This window comes from Festucalex cinctus, chromosome 17 (genome assembly GCF_051991245.1).
Source record: "Festucalex cinctus isolate MCC-2025b chromosome 17, RoL_Fcin_1.0, whole genome shotgun sequence".
NCBI lineage: Eukaryota > Metazoa > Chordata > Actinopteri > Syngnathiformes > Syngnathidae > Festucalex > Festucalex cinctus.
In genome coordinates this window covers 5,634,070-5,651,243 of record NC_135427.1, presented here as the reverse complement: position 1 = coordinate 5,651,243, position 17,174 = coordinate 5,634,070, and the positions used below count along the sequence as shown (strand labels likewise).

The 17,174-nt window shown below is 40.0% G+C and overlaps 6 protein-coding genes across 8 annotated transcripts in view; 4 read left to right on the top strand and 2 right to left on the bottom strand.

Annotated features, from left to right (window-relative positions):
- The first annotated feature begins 414 nt into the window (after nucleotides 1-414).
- zdhhc4 (zDHHC palmitoyltransferase 4) lies at nucleotides 415-2,446 on the top strand. Its single transcript, XM_077501611.1, has 6 exons — nucleotides 415-845; nucleotides 940-1,013; nucleotides 1,102-1,280; nucleotides 1,359-1,484; nucleotides 1,612-1,856; nucleotides 1,931-2,446. Exons 1-6 carry the CDS (start codon nucleotides 723-725, stop codon nucleotides 2,228-2,230), a joined length of 1,047 nt encoding a protein of 348 aa, XP_077357737.1. The 5' UTR covers nucleotides 415-722; the 3' UTR covers nucleotides 2,231-2,446.
- Nucleotides 2,447-2,591: 145 nt separating this feature from the next.
- Nucleotides 2,592-6,715, top strand: pgp (phosphoglycolate phosphatase). The gene is made up of 2 exons (XM_077501612.1): nucleotides 2,592-4,025; nucleotides 4,912-6,715. The coding sequence occupies exons 1-2, from the start codon at nucleotides 3,431-3,433 to the stop codon at nucleotides 5,235-5,237; spliced, it is 921 nt and encodes a 306-aa protein (XP_077357738.1). The 5' UTR covers nucleotides 2,592-3,430; the 3' UTR covers nucleotides 5,238-6,715.
- On the top strand, nucleotides 6,388-9,841 carry bricd5 (BRICHOS domain containing 5). 2 transcript variants are annotated; one of them, XM_077501616.1, is made up of 6 exons: nucleotides 6,388-7,390; nucleotides 7,462-7,596; nucleotides 7,656-7,808; nucleotides 7,868-7,975; nucleotides 9,260-9,410; nucleotides 9,498-9,841. In XM_077501616.1, the coding sequence occupies exons 1-6, from the start codon at nucleotides 7,322-7,324 to the stop codon at nucleotides 9,590-9,592; spliced, it is 711 nt and encodes a 236-aa protein (XP_077357742.1). In that variant the 5' UTR covers nucleotides 6,388-7,321; the 3' UTR covers nucleotides 9,593-9,841. The 2 variants fall into 2 exon arrangements, with proteins under 2 accessions (XP_077357742.1, XP_077357743.1); XM_077501617.1 differs by lacking the exon at nucleotides 9,498-9,841 and adding an exon at nucleotides 8,980-9,100 and having other exon boundaries at nucleotides 6,867-7,390; nucleotides 9,260-9,405.
- Nucleotides 9,837-12,496, bottom strand: mlst8 (MTOR associated protein, LST8 homolog (S. cerevisiae)). 2 transcript variants are annotated; one of them, XM_077501607.1, is made up of 9 exons: nucleotides 12,380-12,496; nucleotides 12,001-12,148; nucleotides 11,836-11,887; nucleotides 11,603-11,765; nucleotides 11,441-11,516; nucleotides 11,208-11,360; nucleotides 11,019-11,143; nucleotides 10,772-10,935; nucleotides 9,837-10,694 (listed from the first exon to the last, which is right to left on the bottom strand). In XM_077501607.1, the coding sequence occupies exons 2-9, from the start codon at nucleotides 12,127-12,129 to the stop codon at nucleotides 10,576-10,578; spliced, it is 981 nt and encodes a 326-aa protein (XP_077357733.1). In that variant the 5' UTR covers nucleotides 12,130-12,148; nucleotides 12,380-12,496; the 3' UTR covers nucleotides 9,837-10,575. The 2 variants fall into 2 exon arrangements, with proteins under 2 accessions (XP_077357733.1, XP_077357734.1); XM_077501608.1 differs by lacking the exon at nucleotides 12,380-12,496 and having other exon boundaries at nucleotides 11,836-11,883; nucleotides 12,001-12,147.
- LOC144004459 (uncharacterized) overlaps nucleotides 11,924-17,174 on the top strand; it is a 63,083-nt gene continuing 57,832 nt past the window's right edge. The window contains exon 1 of the mRNA XM_077501620.1: nucleotides 11,924-12,157. Within this exon, the coding sequence (XP_077357746.1) occupies nucleotides 12,089-12,157 (69 nt within the window). The 5' untranslated portion in view covers nucleotides 11,924-12,088. The remainder of the gene's footprint in view (nucleotides 12,158-17,174) is intronic.
- Nucleotides 12,659-16,766, bottom strand: meiob (meiosis specific with OB-fold). The gene is made up of 13 exons (XM_077501606.1): nucleotides 16,540-16,766; nucleotides 16,303-16,360; nucleotides 16,019-16,150; nucleotides 15,846-15,918; nucleotides 15,594-15,789; nucleotides 15,399-15,499; nucleotides 15,256-15,308; nucleotides 15,001-15,096; nucleotides 14,820-14,912; nucleotides 13,448-13,592; nucleotides 13,188-13,374; nucleotides 13,028-13,114; nucleotides 12,659-12,953 (listed from the first exon to the last, which is right to left on the bottom strand). The coding sequence occupies exons 1-13, from the start codon at nucleotides 16,594-16,596 to the stop codon at nucleotides 12,840-12,842; spliced, it is 1,392 nt and encodes a 463-aa protein (XP_077357732.1). The 5' UTR covers nucleotides 16,597-16,766; the 3' UTR covers nucleotides 12,659-12,839.

Sequence of the window (17,174 nt, the reverse complement as noted above, 5' to 3'; positions counted from 1 at the left end):
GCTGTTTGAAAGCGCAAAATAAATAAAGATGACTTGACTTGACTCCTGTTACTGTGTTGTTGTTGTTTTTTTTACTGTGTCCAGATAACTTGGGAATAATGTTAAAGGTTTTGTTTGCATTGGAATATATTTTATATTAGTACATTTTACTTAAATTCATAAAATGGATAAAAGACGAACAAATAGACGCTGAAAGTTGTTTTTGCTTCGTTTCTATTTGTTTACATTTTTAAACATGACGATAAAATACAATATTATTATTATTTACACACAATATTAAAATCATACCGGAAAATAATACGTTTTAAGATGAGTCTTCATTTCCATATTTTTTTTTTTTTATTTATTTTTTTTTTCTTCATTTCCATATGAGCAACGGCACTAGCTCCGCCCATCGTCTGACGTCGGTTAGCTAGCCACGGATGTTCCGGAAGTAGCAATGTTTACAGGAAGTAGCGCCGTGAAACGGATCAGCACGTCTCTACCTACACAACTTTACTGTGAGAGCTTTTTCAAATAACTATGCTTGCGTTTAGAGGCGACAAAAAAATTAAGAAATGTGTTAACTGTGTACCGTAACGTTAACATGTGCACTTTAATAGTTTAGGTGACTGACATTTTGACTTTTGTTAAACTTTTATTCTTCGCATTTGAGCAAAACGACTTGATAGCGGTGTCGTGGTGGTTATTCAGCGAACATCTGCTGTTTACTCCTGTGAATCATGGACTTCCTCACTTTATTTGCCATCTACGTGGTGGTGATGCTCACGTGCATCATTTTAGTCTGCAAATATTCGGGGCAGCAACAAAGTACATTAATTTACATTTACGACACTGCATCAAAGGTAAGACATGTGGAATCTCTTGATATTTCAATAAACTGACTCTGGTGGGCGCTGTTGTAGTGCATATGAAATGATCCATTATTATTTCTCACAGGTCATTTCACCACTAACTCCAAAATGGCTCAAACGTTGCTTACAGTGGGCCTCTCATAGGTTGTTTCATCAAAGGTTTGCACATGGCCAAAAAATATTAATAAATAAGTAAATTATCTCCCTTTACAAAGCTAATAAAGCATGGTGGTCTTTATTGCTGCAGGAACAACTTGTTCATCTATCTGCACATCCTGTTGGAAGGGGCCGTATACGCCGAGTTCTCCTATGATGTTTTTGGTTATTGCCTCGAGATGGGCACCCATCGAATCACCCTGTATGTGCCTTACATCCTACTTGCAATCAAGACCGTCCTATTCTACCTTTGCATTAAAAGAGATCCAGGTATCTTTTTGTGGACTACATGTAGGGTTGTTCTTTGTTCGTTTCTCTCTCATGTACTTTTTTGAAACCCTCTCACAGGCACCGTGACAAAGAAAAAACTCGCCAAGCTGTTGTATCTGTACCCGTACGACAAGAGGCTGTTTTACCCGGGCATCTCTTGCCCAACATGTCATATTATCAAACCTGCCCGCTCCAAGCACTGCGGTGAGTTTTTTTTGTTTCCGTTGCAAAACGTATTCTCTCCGTTGTGGGTTTGAATCTTATCATTTCTCATTGTTTGCATCCGTGACTTAGATTCCCTTATTTCCGTTTTTCTCTTTTGTATTTTCAGGGGTGTGCAACAGGTGCGTGCAGCGTTTCGACCACCATTGCATCTGGGTCAACAACTGCATCGGCGCCTACAACGTCCGTTACTTCCTGCTCTATTTGTTGAGCGTGTGCGCCATGGCGGCCGACGTCGCCGTCCTGACGGCCAACATGCTGCTTGATATCGTGCTGCAGACGGGGCTCCTGTGGGCCATGTACGTTGACGATTACGGCCAGCAGCAGCAAGCTGGGATTCAATTTATCATACAGGTAAGAGCAGTAAATATATACACTGTGTAAAAAACAAACAAACAATCTATATTTTCCATTTTTCCCCTTTGCAGCATCTGTTCATGACCTTCCCCCGAATCGTCTTCATGCTGGGCTTCGTCGTCTTTGTCTTCTTGCTGCTAGCCGGTTACACGCTGTTCCATTTATTCTTAGCGCTCATCAATCAGACGTCCAATGAGTGGTACAGAAATCGCGGCTACGCCTGCCAACACTGCCAAGCGGTTTCCTTAGCCGACCATTTCTCGTGCACGTCATATCACGACTCTAAAAGAAACTACTACAGCCGAGGGTTGCTGCGGAATTTGGGAGAGGTATTTTATCCTCGACAACCTGTTGGGAAAAAAAAAAGTTAGAAGATCGTCACTGTTCTGTCTGTTTTTGCATACAATCAGCTACGAGTTATGGAAAAAAAAAATCCCCTAAAAAGAACAAACACTGGTTTCCTTTCTGATTGTTACGTTATTGAACCAATAATTACACTTATTTATTTTTTAAGGGATTTTTTTTGTAATGTGTGAGGGGATTTCTATGTAAAACAATTTTTCTAATATATTGCCTTAATTGGATAAGTATGCCTTATTTTTTTCCCATTTGTTTTTATTATAAAATGGATTGCATTTGTAAGAAAAATTCTTGTATTGTGTTATGTACAAGTATGTTGCCACAACACAATACAGAGAGTACTGTGCTATAATAATACAATACTGGGATATTTGTGCAAGTTTTCAAACTTAACAGAATCTATAGCTTGAAAACAGTATGAAAAAAAAAATTCTGTACATACATAATACTAATGAATACTGGACGGAAATATATGTATTTTCTACACACGTCCCTTTGTTTTGGTAGGTCATAGTTGAGCTGGAGTCTATCCCAGTTGACCCCTTAATTGCAGAGCATGTACGGTACTATAGACAAATTCACATCAGTTAGTCTTACGTAATCCATTCAACTACTTAACTTTTAAATAGAACTGTTTCATCATTAAATATGGAATGTTAAATTTAAATTTTTTAAAGATATTTACAAAACTACACTTTGCATTCAATTTTATACGGTCTAAATTTTCCATTATTGGTTAATGTCTCACCTAATATTAATATAATTTATACTAAATGTAAATTATCGCCGCATGAGTAGATGTTTCGAAACTGAAAAGCAGTGATTTTCAATGAAAAAAAATGAAATTGTAGGCAGGCGTAGAAACGGACGCCTGACCGGATGTGGGCGTGGTTTCTGGGTCCTGTCTCTTTAAGCCGGTGCGGAAGTAACTCGTAACCAGAGTTTACATCAGGTCAGTGAGTTTACAGGACAGCGCTCACTGGAAGGTCAGGTTTGTTTGTTTTGTTTTTTTTTTTTTTTTAAATGAAATGACTGTTTTATACAAGTAAATCCTCTGTTTATTCAAGTAAGTCTTGACCTGGCGTGTTATAACTTGCATCCGATTTGTAACCGGGTGTGTCCATTTCCTGGTGCGGAAAGCGAGCAGTCGTTTGCGCAACTACAAATATAGCGTGTTTATTTTTAACACTTGGGCTCAACTTTGTCTCCTCATGGCCGGGTCCAAATGCGTCCGACTAAGCGGCGGGCCGGCGAAGCAACTGCTGGACTCTGTGGACAGCGTCCTGTTCGACTGCGACGGGGTCATCTGGAGGGGGGACCAGGCCATCCCCGGTGCGCCTCAAGTCATCAAGCTCCTCAAGGAGCACGGGAAGAAAGTGTTTTTCGTAACCAACAACAGCACCAAGACGAGAAAGATGTACGTGGACAAAATGTCCACCCTGGGCTTCGAGGCGACCGAGGACGAGGTGTTTGGGACGGCGTACTGCTCCGCCATGTACCTGAAGACGGTGTGCAAGCTGCAGGGCAAAGTCTACCTGATCGGCGGCAACGCCATGAAGCAGGAGCTGGAGGCGGTCGGCATCCAGCAGACCGGACTGGGGCCGGACCACGTCTTCGGAAAGCAGACCGACTGGGCCAACGTGCCCCTGGAACCGGACGTGAAGGCGGTGCTGGTCGGGTTTGATGAGCATTTCAGCTACATGAAGCTGAACAGAGCTTTGCAGTACCTCACCCGGACGGACTGTTTGTTTGTGGGCACCAACAGAGACACCAGGCTGCCTTTGGAGGGGGGCACGGCCGTCCCAGGTAGGAAGACAAAATCAAACTAGAAACATTTCCGCGGAAATTTTGGATGTGACTGCTGACTCTTGCGAGGTAAAAAGAAATTGGGAATGAATTTTAAGGATTATGTTTAAGAATGTTTAAGAAAGTCCGGAAATGCAATTGCATTTTGGTTTAGTTTTGAATGTACTGACTGTATTTTCAGTTGATGTGCCTTATACAGCTAAGGATGATTTAGTCATAATTGTTGTAAATGACTGTATTGTAAAAGATGAAAAGCTGCCATTTGTGTTAACTTAAGAGGTTAGATGTTGTGTGATTTAAAACTGTTATTCTACGGATCGCCACTAGGAGGCGTTAGCGGTCTTTGGAATCAGTATCACTCCTTGTTTACGGCAGTAGCGTCACTTTACGACAGTCGGATATGCCTGACTGAGTACTACCGTTGTTGCCTCGCGTTTCTGTTAATAAAGCCCAGTTGTTGAACTTCCATGAATACGTGAATTCATGACAAAATGAGCTAAAAATAATTTCGGTCGGTTAATGTATGTGCGCGCAGCGTGGCTTGGAAAAAGATGCTTAATATGTCTTTTTGGCGGTTTTTTATGGGGGGATTGCGTCGCCATGGTAACTCGGAATTCCGAAGAAAAAAAAAGGTTCCCTGCCGAGTCAGGTTGAGCCGCATCTTTTGATACCTCATTTGTGCCGGTACGTTTCATTTTGTCTGAAAAATTCGGAAGAATAAAGCAAATGAATAAGAAGAATAATAAACGCCCTTTTCTAGGATAGTAATATGTGCCTGCTTTGCTTCGCAGCAGTCGCATAATAAAGTATTACTTTGGCGCCATCTTGTGGCATGTTGTTGTCAAAGAACTACAAATCGCCTCATTTCGCATCGCCATCTCCTCAGGTACGGGCTGTCTCCTGCAAGCGGTGGAGACGGCAGCCCAGCGGCAGGCGGCGACGGTGGGCAAGCCCAGCCACTTCATGTTCGACTGCGTGGCTTCGAAGTTCGGCGTGGAGCCCGGCCGCTGCCTGATGGTGGGCGACCGCCTGGACACCGACATCCTGCTGGGTTCCAACTGCGGCCTCAAGACCCTCCTCACCCTCACCGGGGTCAGCACGGCGGCCGAAGCCGAGGCCAACCACAAGAGCGGCTGCCTGGAGAGGCGGCGGATGGCGCCGGATTATTACGTGGAGAGCATCGCTGACCTGCTCCCGGCCCTGCAGGGGTGAGATTTCACTGTAAGGATGCTTGGGGTCACCGAGGGTCCATCGTCTTCCCGTTGTCAAGGTTATATTCATGATTTATCATCTTTATGATAATGTCACAACCAAGCATTGATGAGTTGTTCATTTAAAGGTGCTGAAAAAAAAAAAAGCTTGTGCCTTAGCATCAAATCAGATAGTTAAAGGAAATGCTAACTAGCTTAGCAACTAGTTATTAATTTGATTCCAAACTACACAAATGTATATAGATTATATATATTATATTTAAAGGGGTATAAAAGTGTTCAGGGCTATTGCATCAAACTATGGTATGCTAAACTTGTACTAGCTTGTTTTCAAAAGTTACAAATCAGTGTATTTATTTATTTTTCAAGTATTGCAATGTCATATATTCTCAGGTGTACCAGTGTCAAGAATATGGACGAGCACCACACAGTATATTAATTTGAGATAAATGTGTATGCTGTAAACTGGATTGACTGTCGAATTTACAGTAAATAAGTGGGCAAAAAAAGTTGCTAGTTAATTATTATAAAAATGTATTGCAATACATTACAGTATTTTTTTTTTAACTTTTTTTTTTTTTTATTTACTACTGTATATAAACTAAGGATAGGCTCCAGCACCTCTGCGACCCTTGTGAGGAGTAAGCGGTTCAGGAAATGGATGGATAAACTAAGGATTACACTAAGTAACTTTTTTTTTTTTTTTTTAGAATTATTGTAAAATCTGTTAATTACTGTAAAAATAATTTACAGCATATTACTGTAATTTTTGTACTGTATATAAACTAAGGATTACAGTAATTTATATACAATAAAAAATACAATAATGTGCTGATTTTTTTTTACTGTGTATATATATAAACTAAGGATTACAGTAAGTAATTTATATACAGTAAAATAAATTACAGTAATATTCTGTATTTTTTTACTGTATATAAACTGATTACAATAATTAATTTATATGCAGTAAATAAATTACAATAATATGCTGTAATCTAATTTTACAGTAATTAACTGCGATTTTACAATTAGCTGGGAAGCTTTTTTTCACCGTTATTAAGCTGTAATTTTTAAATAAAATGTTTTAGTAAGGATTACAGTAACTAATTTAATACAGTATATATTTTTTAAACTACAGTAATATGCTATAATAGATTTTTTTTTTTTTTTTTTTTTTGCAGTATTTGAGATTTTGCAATAGTCATCTGGCAACTTTTACAGTCATTTATTGACAGTATTTTAATTGTATCTTTGGCAACCAACTGTGCAATTTCAGGAAGGAAGTGTGCTCTTACTGTGGAATTGAGTCATGTTTGTTTGCACCAGTTTTTGGAAAGAATAACAAACAGCAAAATACAAATTACATGCGCATTTTGTTCGCCCTATATGTCATATTTGAACATTTTCGGAGAAACAACAAAATTTGACAACAAGCAGAGTAAAATGTACTTGGGCTATTAAACTAATGTTCTCAATGTTGACATTCTCAACTCGACTTTATTTATAAAGCACTCTAAAACAACCATTGTTGCATTCTAAAGTGTTGTACGTGGTGTGAAAATCAGTCATCGAAAAACACCAGGGGCCCTAAAATTGAACCCTGCGGAACATCGACGATTAAAAGAATCTCTTAACTTCCACCCTGTTTCCTCATGTTAGCACGCTTTTGTTTTTTTGTAAAGTCATCCTGTGCTTTCATCTCAAGAGTTTGCATATCACCTCTCACATGCTGAGAGATGCCTTCCATGCCGTGGCTGCTTTTATGCCTTTTGTCTATTGTCCGGACTGAGGTCGGTCTGCCAAGTGCGTGTGGAGTCGGAAAAAAGATCGCAGGAAGGAACTCGGTGGATCCACGTCAAAATGTAAAAGGTTCTCCTTTATAGGTCAAAGGCATGAAAACAATCTCTTTGGTAAAAGTTCAGGTGATTTGAGAATTGGAAGAGGAGGCGGGGCAGAGGGGGGGTGAAGTGGGAGGTCCCTCGGGATGAAACGAGGAGGCGGCCACCAGGTGAACGCGATCTGGGACGGAGCGTTTGTCGGCTTCCAACTGACGCTGGAGAAGGGAGCAGAACCGCGTGAGGAGCCATGTTGGGACACGGGTTGCTGAGGTGTTGGAATCTTCCAGAAGCCGCTTTGGAAGGAGGATGCTGCACGGTAAGCAGGATTTTTATTTATTTTTTCCCCCCGATTTTTCATGTTGAGCTTTTACCGGCGTCTCTTTTTAGACGAGCGGCTCCTCGGATTCGCACCACATCCCCAAAAAAGCCGTCTGTCTAAGCCTCTCGGCGTCCCTGCTCCTGATCCTCCTGGCTCTGGGTTTGACCGGACACCTCGGACTTCCTCGCCAACGCTCGCCGCAGGTTCGGGCCTCATCGAATTTCTCCCGTTTTTCACCATCGCCCTCATCTTTTCTGTTCAGCCCTCGCAGGCCGTCCGATTCGCCGCTCCAGACCCGAGCGGGGTCCTGCTCCTCGACCAGTCTGCAGTCGTAGACCAGCAGAACGGACTGGTGACCTTTTCTCTGAGCGCAGGGGCCAATCAAAGCTCCACTGTGCAGTTTGACGTTAAACATGTACGTCCTCAACAGAGCTTACAATGGGGGCCAGATTATGAAATTCTCTTCAATTTTAGGGCGTGATATGCTACCAGCCGGTCCACCAGGAGAGTTGCTTCCTGCGGACCATGGAGACGTCGGACTACGAGAACGTGCAATCAGTTCTTCAAGCAGCGGTACACAAGGTAGCAAAAATATTTGGGTCAAAAATTTAAGCCAAATTGGGTGAAAAAGGGGCCGACTCAACATTTTGGGTTGTTCAGTTAACCCAAAAACGTTGGCTCAAATGAATAACCTACCAAACAAACCAAATATTGGATTTCTTTGTGGGTTATTAATTCAATTTAACCAAATATTTAGGGATAAATGCCTAAAAAATTGGCTTGGTTCATTTTTGACCCATTTCAATTGGGTTATTCAACTAACCCAAAAAGTTGGGTCAAATGAATAACTCACAAAACAACCCAAAAATGATTGATTTGTGGGTTATTAATTTAATTTGACAGAACTTTTGTGGCTAAATACATCACAAAGTTGGGTCAAATGAATAACCCACAAAATAGCCTAGTTTTGGGTTGTCTTGTGGGTTATTCATTTAAAAACAAACCAAAACTTGGGTTTCTTTGTGTGTTTATTAATTCAATTTAACCCAACATTTGGGGATAAATACCTCAAAAGTTGGGTCAGTTCATTTTTGATCCAATTGAATCGGGTTATTCAACTAACCCCAAAAGTTGGGTCAAATGAATAACACACAAAACAACCCAAAAATTGGTTTGATTTGTGGGTTATTAATTTAATTTGACCCAACTTTTGCGGCTAAATAGATCAGAAAGTTGGGTCAAATAAATAACCCAGTTTTCAGTTGTTTTGTGTGTTATTAATTTAACCCAACATGTGGAATAATACCTCCAAAAGTTGGGTCGATAATTTTTTTTTTTTTTTTTTTACCCAATTGAATTGGGTTATTCAACTAACCCAAAATATTGGGTCAAATGAATAACTCACGAAACCCGTTTTGGGTTATTTAACCAAAAATGTTGGGTTGGTCAATTCTTCACCCAATTTTGGGTTATTATTTTTTTTTGACCCAACTCTTTTTAAGAGCGCAGAATTGTCCAAAATGTCTTCACCCGTGCGAACGTATGCATTCAAAGTGCGTTTCTGCATGACTGCTGACTCCACACAGAGGGATGAAGAAGATCCTTTGAAAAAAAATCTCCCCTCTCCTGCCGGATTCCTCCAAACATGTGATCCCTGCAGCCCGGGCTCTTCTTACAAGAAACCACAGCAGATACAATAGGCTCACTGTATGTGTGTGGGGGGGCTCTTTTTCGATTTTAAGACCTCTCTTTTGGAGCGAAACCCGACTTGTTAGTTGTCATTTGGTCAAAGTATTATTTCAAGTTGGCCCATATGATCACGTTAGTTTGATATTATGCTCGCGCTCCCGCTTTGTCCCCTCGCAGGGTCCGTTCCGGCTGCCTGTGAACGAGACCCGGCGGCGCACCGAGTACTTGGGGGTCCTGTCTGCCAGTCAGACGGATGCCTCCACCTTGGAGGAGCCTCTGAAGCTTCTGTGTCAGGATAGGAGCATCCACTGGACCAAGAGGGCTGAAGGTAACACGTGCAGAACGGACTCCAACAATGTTCGCATTTTCGAGTTGTTTTACACGTTTTGCTTTGTTTTTTTGTTTTTTTTCTCAGGGCCGGGCAAACAGAGGCTCGTCTATTTCTGCATAGACATTTGCTTTCCTAATAACATCTGTGTGTCTGTTTGTTTTTACTACCTACCAGAGTGACTCGCTGTTAGGATATCTACCAATCATCTCTGAAAAAGATTAGGAGGAAGGTTTTTTTTTTTTCGTTTTTTTTTAGTTCTATGAACAAGATTGGAGGCCAATGCTGTAAGTACATTTGAGAGAATTACACCAATTCATGCTTAGAACTCTCCCTGGTGACATCGACTCCACACTTGTACGATAACCATTAAATGTCAGTGTTGGTCAATTAAACAAAAAAAGAGGAAATAAAGAACCACAACTCTAGAATGTGACTTCAAATTTATTTTCCCTCAAAACACAATATTCATTTATAACAATAAATGAATTAAACTTGAGACATATACAAAAAAACAACAACAAACATTTACAATAATATCTTCTATGTGTTCCCACCAAACATGGCATTCTGATTTAAAATAGTGTTTGTGGAATATGACGTAAGCAGCAAAATCCACTTGTTTTTATTTCACGAGGGGCGGCCATTTTGTCACTTGCTATCAACTGAAAATGACATTGCCGGTTGCTCAAGTATCGACCAATCATGACTTACCTTTTTTTTGTTTTTTTTTTTTTTTGTTATTGTTTTTGGTCATGTGACATTCACAAGCTAACAGGTGATTGGTCATTACCTGAGCAACTGTGATGTCACAAAATGGCTGCCCCCCCTGACATGGGTTGATTTTACTGCTTAACTTTGTATTTCACTAACAAAATATTAATAAGAATGCCGTATTTAGACTAGTGGAGCATAGAATATATTATTTTAAACATTTTTTTTTTTTTTTTTTACTTAACATTTGAATGTGTACCTCATTCGTACGGTGATTTGAATAGTAAATACTACTACCCTCAAAATATAAAGTCATAAATAACGTGTATCATGACATGTCACTTTTTACTCAATAAAGGTGATGGTGAGAAAAAATATCACAAACCCCAAAGAGGGATCTACTGGTATAGTCCTTTTTATGCTGTCTTGCTTTTAAATTTTACAGTCGTCCTCAACTCAGCACACTGTCATTAAAGGCCAGACACACCACGGCCTTCTGGTGGCCGCTGTATTCTCTCTTGATCTCGCCCGTTTCCACGCACCACAGACGAGCCAAGTTGTCAGAGGAAGCTGCGAAGAAACGATGCGATTCAATTCACATTTACAGTAAAATGAGAGAAAATCATAATTAGTAAAAGCTCACGTACCCGTCACAATGTACTGCGAGTCGCCGGAGAAGGCGCAGTCCCACATCCAGCCTCTAGATGTCTCTCCGGGATTGTTGCTCTTGATGCTCAGCTCAGTCATCAGAGAGAAATTGGACGTCCTCCAGATCTTGCAGGTCTGATCCGCTGAGCAGGTGGCCAGCAGACTGAAGGTGACGACAGCGCACGCACACATCGGCGACGCTTATTTGACGCTTCAATAAATAGGTTGTGGGTTCAAGGGACTCACGTGGAATCGGGGCTAAACTTGCAGCGGAGAGAGTAGCGTTTGTGAGCGGGGATTTTGGTTTTGGGGATCAGCTGCGTCACCTCGTCTCCCATACCGCCAGCCAGGTTCCACACGTAACAGTTGCCCTGATGAGTTCAAGTTTTACAAGTGCACATTTTTAAAAACAAAAAATTATGTCGAGTGACTGACCGAGCTGTTGACTGCTGCCATGTAACTGGCATCTGGATCGATGTGAACCGCGTTGACCGACACCTCTGGCTCGGGAATGAGCTGCTCATTGTGGTCCGTTTTCAGATCCCAAATATGAATCACTCCGCTCTGGTCTCCGACTATTAGTTCCGCCTGAAATCACGCGTTTGACGTTCACCAAAATTAATATCGATACATATTCGCCATTGTTTGAACTGTAATAAACGTCTTACCTGGTTCGGATGCAGGCACACACAGTTGATGGGCGCGTTAACCTGGAAGATTCTCTGACACTGTAGATTGCGTGATCTGTTTAAAACATTTTATTATTTGAATGTTGACCTTTTTTTTTTTTATACTAACATTTACTGTCTAGTTATCAGGCAATGGAGTACCTCAAGTCCCAGATTCGAGCCATGCAATCTTCTCCTCCCGTGTACATCCAGCGTCCATCTTCGTGGAAGCCCACAGAGGTGATGTTTTTGCTAACGCCGTCATAATTAATCACTGGGTTGGGATTGTTGGAGTTCAGGTCGTACATGCGGATGTGCTGATAGCCTTAAAAAGGGAAGATGAGTTTTATCCAAGACATACACATATAAGTCATTTTTTTTTAAAAGTTACTAACCTGCAGCTGCAATCATACTCCTGTCAGGTGTTACTTCAAGTGAATTCACTTGCTGGCAAAAAAAACAAATTAAAGAACAATTTCTGAATTTAAAAGCAAAAAATAAAGAGGAGATACATATCGCCTCTTCTTCCACCGGAAGTGCGATAACCAATTTAAGGATACAGAGTCCTGGTGCTGGACGGTCCGGGTGCAGATGCCGCTGTGGGCCTGCCAAAAGCGGACAGTGTGGTCATAACCGGCCGTGGCCAAAATGACCGGGTCGCTGCCCACGGTCCCCTGGTTCACGTTCATGCTTGTCTTCCGGCCGCCACTGTCAAAAGTGAGTATAGTACACCAATACGTGTCAATGTTCCGTTTATTATGCAACGAAACACGAAGAATAGTGGAGGAAGTTTTCGCGCCGCTAGCATCAAAATGACAACGCAGCTAACGTTAGCTTAGCACCGTATCATAGCAAACAACATATGTCCGATTTTTAAAGGTGATTAGTAAGGAGTGAATGTTAGTCTAAGCCCGTAAAAGTAAAGTTTGTTTGGATTACCTTTGCTTTTGGTGCAACGCTATACGCGTACCTTTTTCTAAATCGCCCCCAGAGCAACAAATACTAACGAACGACGGTTCCGTTTTGCTAGCGTTAATTACCGCCACCTGCTGACTCATGTCGCAAACATTTTGTAAATGAACAAAACTACCACATAAATATGAACACAGTGAAAGATATATTTTTTTCGACGTTGAGAAGTTGAGGTATGTAAAACCTTGCTTGTTTGTCTTTTTATACAATATTGTACACTTCCTGTTCATATTTCAAGAGACCAAATTTGCTGAACGACTGCAACTTTATTTAACAGGAGCACACATAACGGTTTAAAACCTCAAATACATAACAGTGTTGAAGAACGAACGAATGAATAAGAACAATCTAAACACAAACTCCCATTTCTTTTGTGTCATGCTTGGAGCAGACGAACACTCGAACTTTTGTGGTTTCGGTGCATTCCTCAGTCCCCCTTCAGCAGCGTTGACATGTGCTGCTTCGCCTCACCCGGGTCGGCCAGTGAACAGGCCAGAACCACAGCCCGGACCCCACTCTTTGTTTTAGTGGAGGGGATGATCTAAAACAGAAAAAAAAAAACACATTTATAATGTGCACTGACTCCTTGAAGTGGAAAAGTAATCACTACTCCACCTTCACATATATTTTGCATCTCTCCAGAAGAAACTTCCACTTGATTGCTGTGCGCTCGTTGTTGGTCAAACTATTAAACTGCTCGGTCTGCATCCAAACGAAAGATACAATATTTGGACTCATGTTTCCATTGAGTCGCAGTTCCGTTTGTAATACTAACAGTGCATCCCAGCATGGCCTCAGCCACTGGGCTTCTGAGGGAGCAGGCGTGGAGAGTGCCCGTGTGGTCTGTGAGGTCCACGAGCAGGTCGAAGCCAGTGGTGGATGAGAAGACTTGACCCCTCCCTGGACACAACTGATTGGTGCAATACTGCACGCCGTCGGTCACCTGGAACTTGCACTTGGCGCTGAGGCACACGACGAACAAAACGTGAACTTGTTGCAACGAGTAAGTCGCCGCGTGTGCCCGAGCGAGCGTACCAGCGAGTGCTGATGACTTTGGAAACGGAAGAGTCCAGATCGAGCTTGGTGATGAAACTGTATGTGATGCCGTAGGACGCGTCTTCGGCTTCCCGGCCTTTTCCCTTCAGTTGACCGACCGTGTACACGGCAGTGATCGACTCCACTGTTTGATCATAAACATCAGCCATTTGGTATAATTATATATATATATATATAAAAAAAAAAAAAAAATACAGTTAGGGCTCTGCAATTAATAAAAATTTAATTACAATTTCAGTTATTACACGGAGTTCACGATTACAAAATCATAATTGTAAAACAAGAATAATACTAATTTTTGAGTTTACACTTATAAATTTGCACCTTTTTAAAATTTTAAAATAATTTAATACATTTTGTTTCATCCAAAAGGAACTTGCATAATTATAGTATTTCAAATCATTTTATTTGTCTTAATATTTTTTTAATTCTTTTATTTTTTTACGTTTAAACATTTTCTTGTTTTGGACCAAAAAATAAAAAATTAAATAATAATAATAATAATAATCATCCGAGTGCACATGCTGCACTCCAACTTCCAAGTTTTTGCCAACAGAAATAAAAAAATAAAAAAATTAATAAATAAATACTATTAAAATTCTGTTTGGCCCAAAAGGAACTTAATGTTTCTATTTTTTAATTGGTCTTAATATTTTTAAATGTGTAAACATTTTCTTGTTTTGTACAAAAAAAAGCAAAATAAATGATTGTCCTACTGCACAGTGCACAAGCTACACTCCAAATTCAAGTTTTTGCCAACCTAAATAAATAAATATTATAAATATTTTTTATTATAAATTGTTTGGACCAAAAGGAATTTATATTATTATAGTGTTTATTTTTTTCAATTGAATTTTTTTTTTTAAACTTAAACATTTTCTTGTTTTGTACAAAAAAAAGCAAAATAAATGATTGTCCTACTGCACAGTGCACAAGCTACACTCCAAATTCAAGTTTTTGCCAACCTAAATAAATAAATATTATAAATATTTGTTATTATAAATTGTTTGGACCAAAAGGAATTTATATTATTATAGTGTTTATTTTTTTCAATTGTTTTTTTTTTTTTTAAACTTAAACATTTTCTTGTTTTGTACCAAAAAAATAAATAACCGTGATTCCAATTATTGCCAAAATAATTATGATTATTATATTTTTCCATAATCCAGCAGCCCTAACTACAATGTATTCTACCAGATTTAAATTTTAAATAAAAAAACTGATATTAACTGCTAGTTACAACCACACATTCTAATTTATCCCATTGGGCTATCAAATATCCTGCTATATTTGACATTAAAATACTGAAAATTATCTTCTAATAACCCCAAGAGTCAGTCAAGTCTTTTACCCAACACGTTCTCTTGCTTGTCATCTTGATCCAGAGCGCCGGATTGCAACATCTCGTTGGCGTATCTGCACAGCAGGCCGGCCTCTCGCGTGTCTGGCAACAACAACAACATGATTTTTTCGATATAACTCTTGTTTAATTGTGAGCTTTTGGCGCAACGATGCAGTTTTCGCGTGCTCACCAGGATTGACAGTGATGATGGTTTTGGAGTTGACCGTTGCGGTCATTCCGTTGCGGAAGCTGTCAAAGTTGATCTTCGTATCCGCTACGAAGATCACTTCGGAACGAGGGATCGAGTCAAAACACGCCTAAGTTATCTCAAAAATAACAACCGCGTCTCGTCTCAAACCGTCCGCAGTTATGTTTGCCTTCAGTAAAGGAACGTTAATAGGACGTGACGGGTAGTAAAAACATTCAACTAGAGATTCGTTCCTACCGGTCCCTTTGGGCACTGAAGTCTGAACGAGCTGAATGGCTTCTCTGTCCCAACTGTGAGTTAATCAGAGGTCAGGAAGTTAAAGTCTGGCGAGTAGTTTGACCATGTAAACAAAACATGAAATCGACAAGCAAGTGGTTCACCAAATGAGTGGGAAGGAAGTGACCAACTGATCAAAAAGCTTCACTTCCATCCTCTGTCCCTGGCGTCCATCCGATTTCTTGAACAATTTCATCTCGCCAACCTGAAAATGAGACGTTTAAAAAAAAAAAATAAATCAAATTGATCCATTGTGCAAATTTTTACCAAAAAAAAAAAAAAAAAAATTGAGAACCTACTGCTTTCACAGCGGCGAGTATGTTTACAAACGAGCCGTCCAGGCTCTTCCCGTTCGCCACGACGTCCCCCAGCGGGTAGAAGTCCCGGGAGTCCTTGACTGGCACGTGAAGCAGCGGCAGCAAACTGTCGCTGGTGTCCACGTCGGCGCAAAGACGCACTTGAGAATGGGCCTCGGCCAGCATCAGCCTGTAGGGACTGACAACAACGAGGAAAACTTCCACGTTGTAAACTGTCACCTGAGTTTTAGTTACCTTGGTGTAGTAGGGCAGAATTTGTCATCCTTCTCTGGATCTTTGGTGGTCACCAATGCGTTGTCAATAGTGACTGGAGACATAATAATAATAAATTTTTGGATGTTTAGACTTTTTTTTTTTTTTTTTTTTTTTTTTTTTTTTTTTTTTAAGGAAGGGAGACGAGGCCTTACCAACATCACCGACACTAAAACTGTTGGACATCCCGGTGATGTAAGCATCATTTCCCCAGGCTGACACATTGATAAAGAAGTCAGGAGAGTCCTTTATGGTGAAGCCAAAAGTGAATCTGTCCACGCCAGCATCTATAGAGACAGTAAATGAGAAAGAATCATGCTATAAATTCTCCAGTAGAGGGCGCTAGTGGACAAGACACGAAGGCATAGATTATTTCACAATTTGAGTGGACTTCTCACAAAAAAAAAAGAAAAAAAAAAAGAATAAATTGGATACATACTTTTTCTGTCAGGGAAGCTCTTAATATCAGTTTTTCCTATGATTATGCCAACCACTTTCTGGAAAAAATACAGTAATAATATTGTGAATCAAAGCAACTCCGCCTCAAACTTGAAACTTTTAGTGTTCAACAACTTCACACCATGCTAATAAAATAAAACAAACAGCCGCCACGTCCCTAAAAAGAGTAACAAAAAATAAAACAATAATCTGTCATAAGAACGTTTGTTTTACTTACAACGTGAGACAATTTAGGATGCAGCTCAGAGATGCTATTGTAGCACATGGCGGCCATTTTCAGCACTTTTGCGAACTCTTCTCCCTCACAACTCTAAATACAATATTATATACTAATAAATATTGACCTAAATAAAAAAACACACACTAGGCGTTTAATAAGATTAGGTCAGTATTTCTTCGGCCGTGTTCAATTTTATCACAACTTGTTCTAGTTAGCGTGCTAGTTTACGTGATGCCTTTGTGGACACTGGGAAATATTGTACGTATGGAAATATCAATGGTATCGTGTAAACAAATGTGTCTAAATATTACGTTTAGAAGCTGTTTTTGCGCTGAGTACTTTAATGTTCTGCTAAAATCATTGTGGAAATTTGACTCAAGATTGGTCCTTTTAGTATTTCTTTTACAGGATAGCGATTTTTCCAAAGATCAAATTTTAAAACGCAACGTCTTTAACTTCCTGTAACTGTAATGTAAATGAACGTTTTTTTATTTATTTATTTATTTTAATTTTTTTTTTAGCTAATACACTAAAACAAGTGGCACATTTTTACTTTATTTTTCTGTAAATTAAAGAAGGGAAAAAAAACACAGCTCATCACTAAACATTTTCACAAAACGTATATGGGAAAA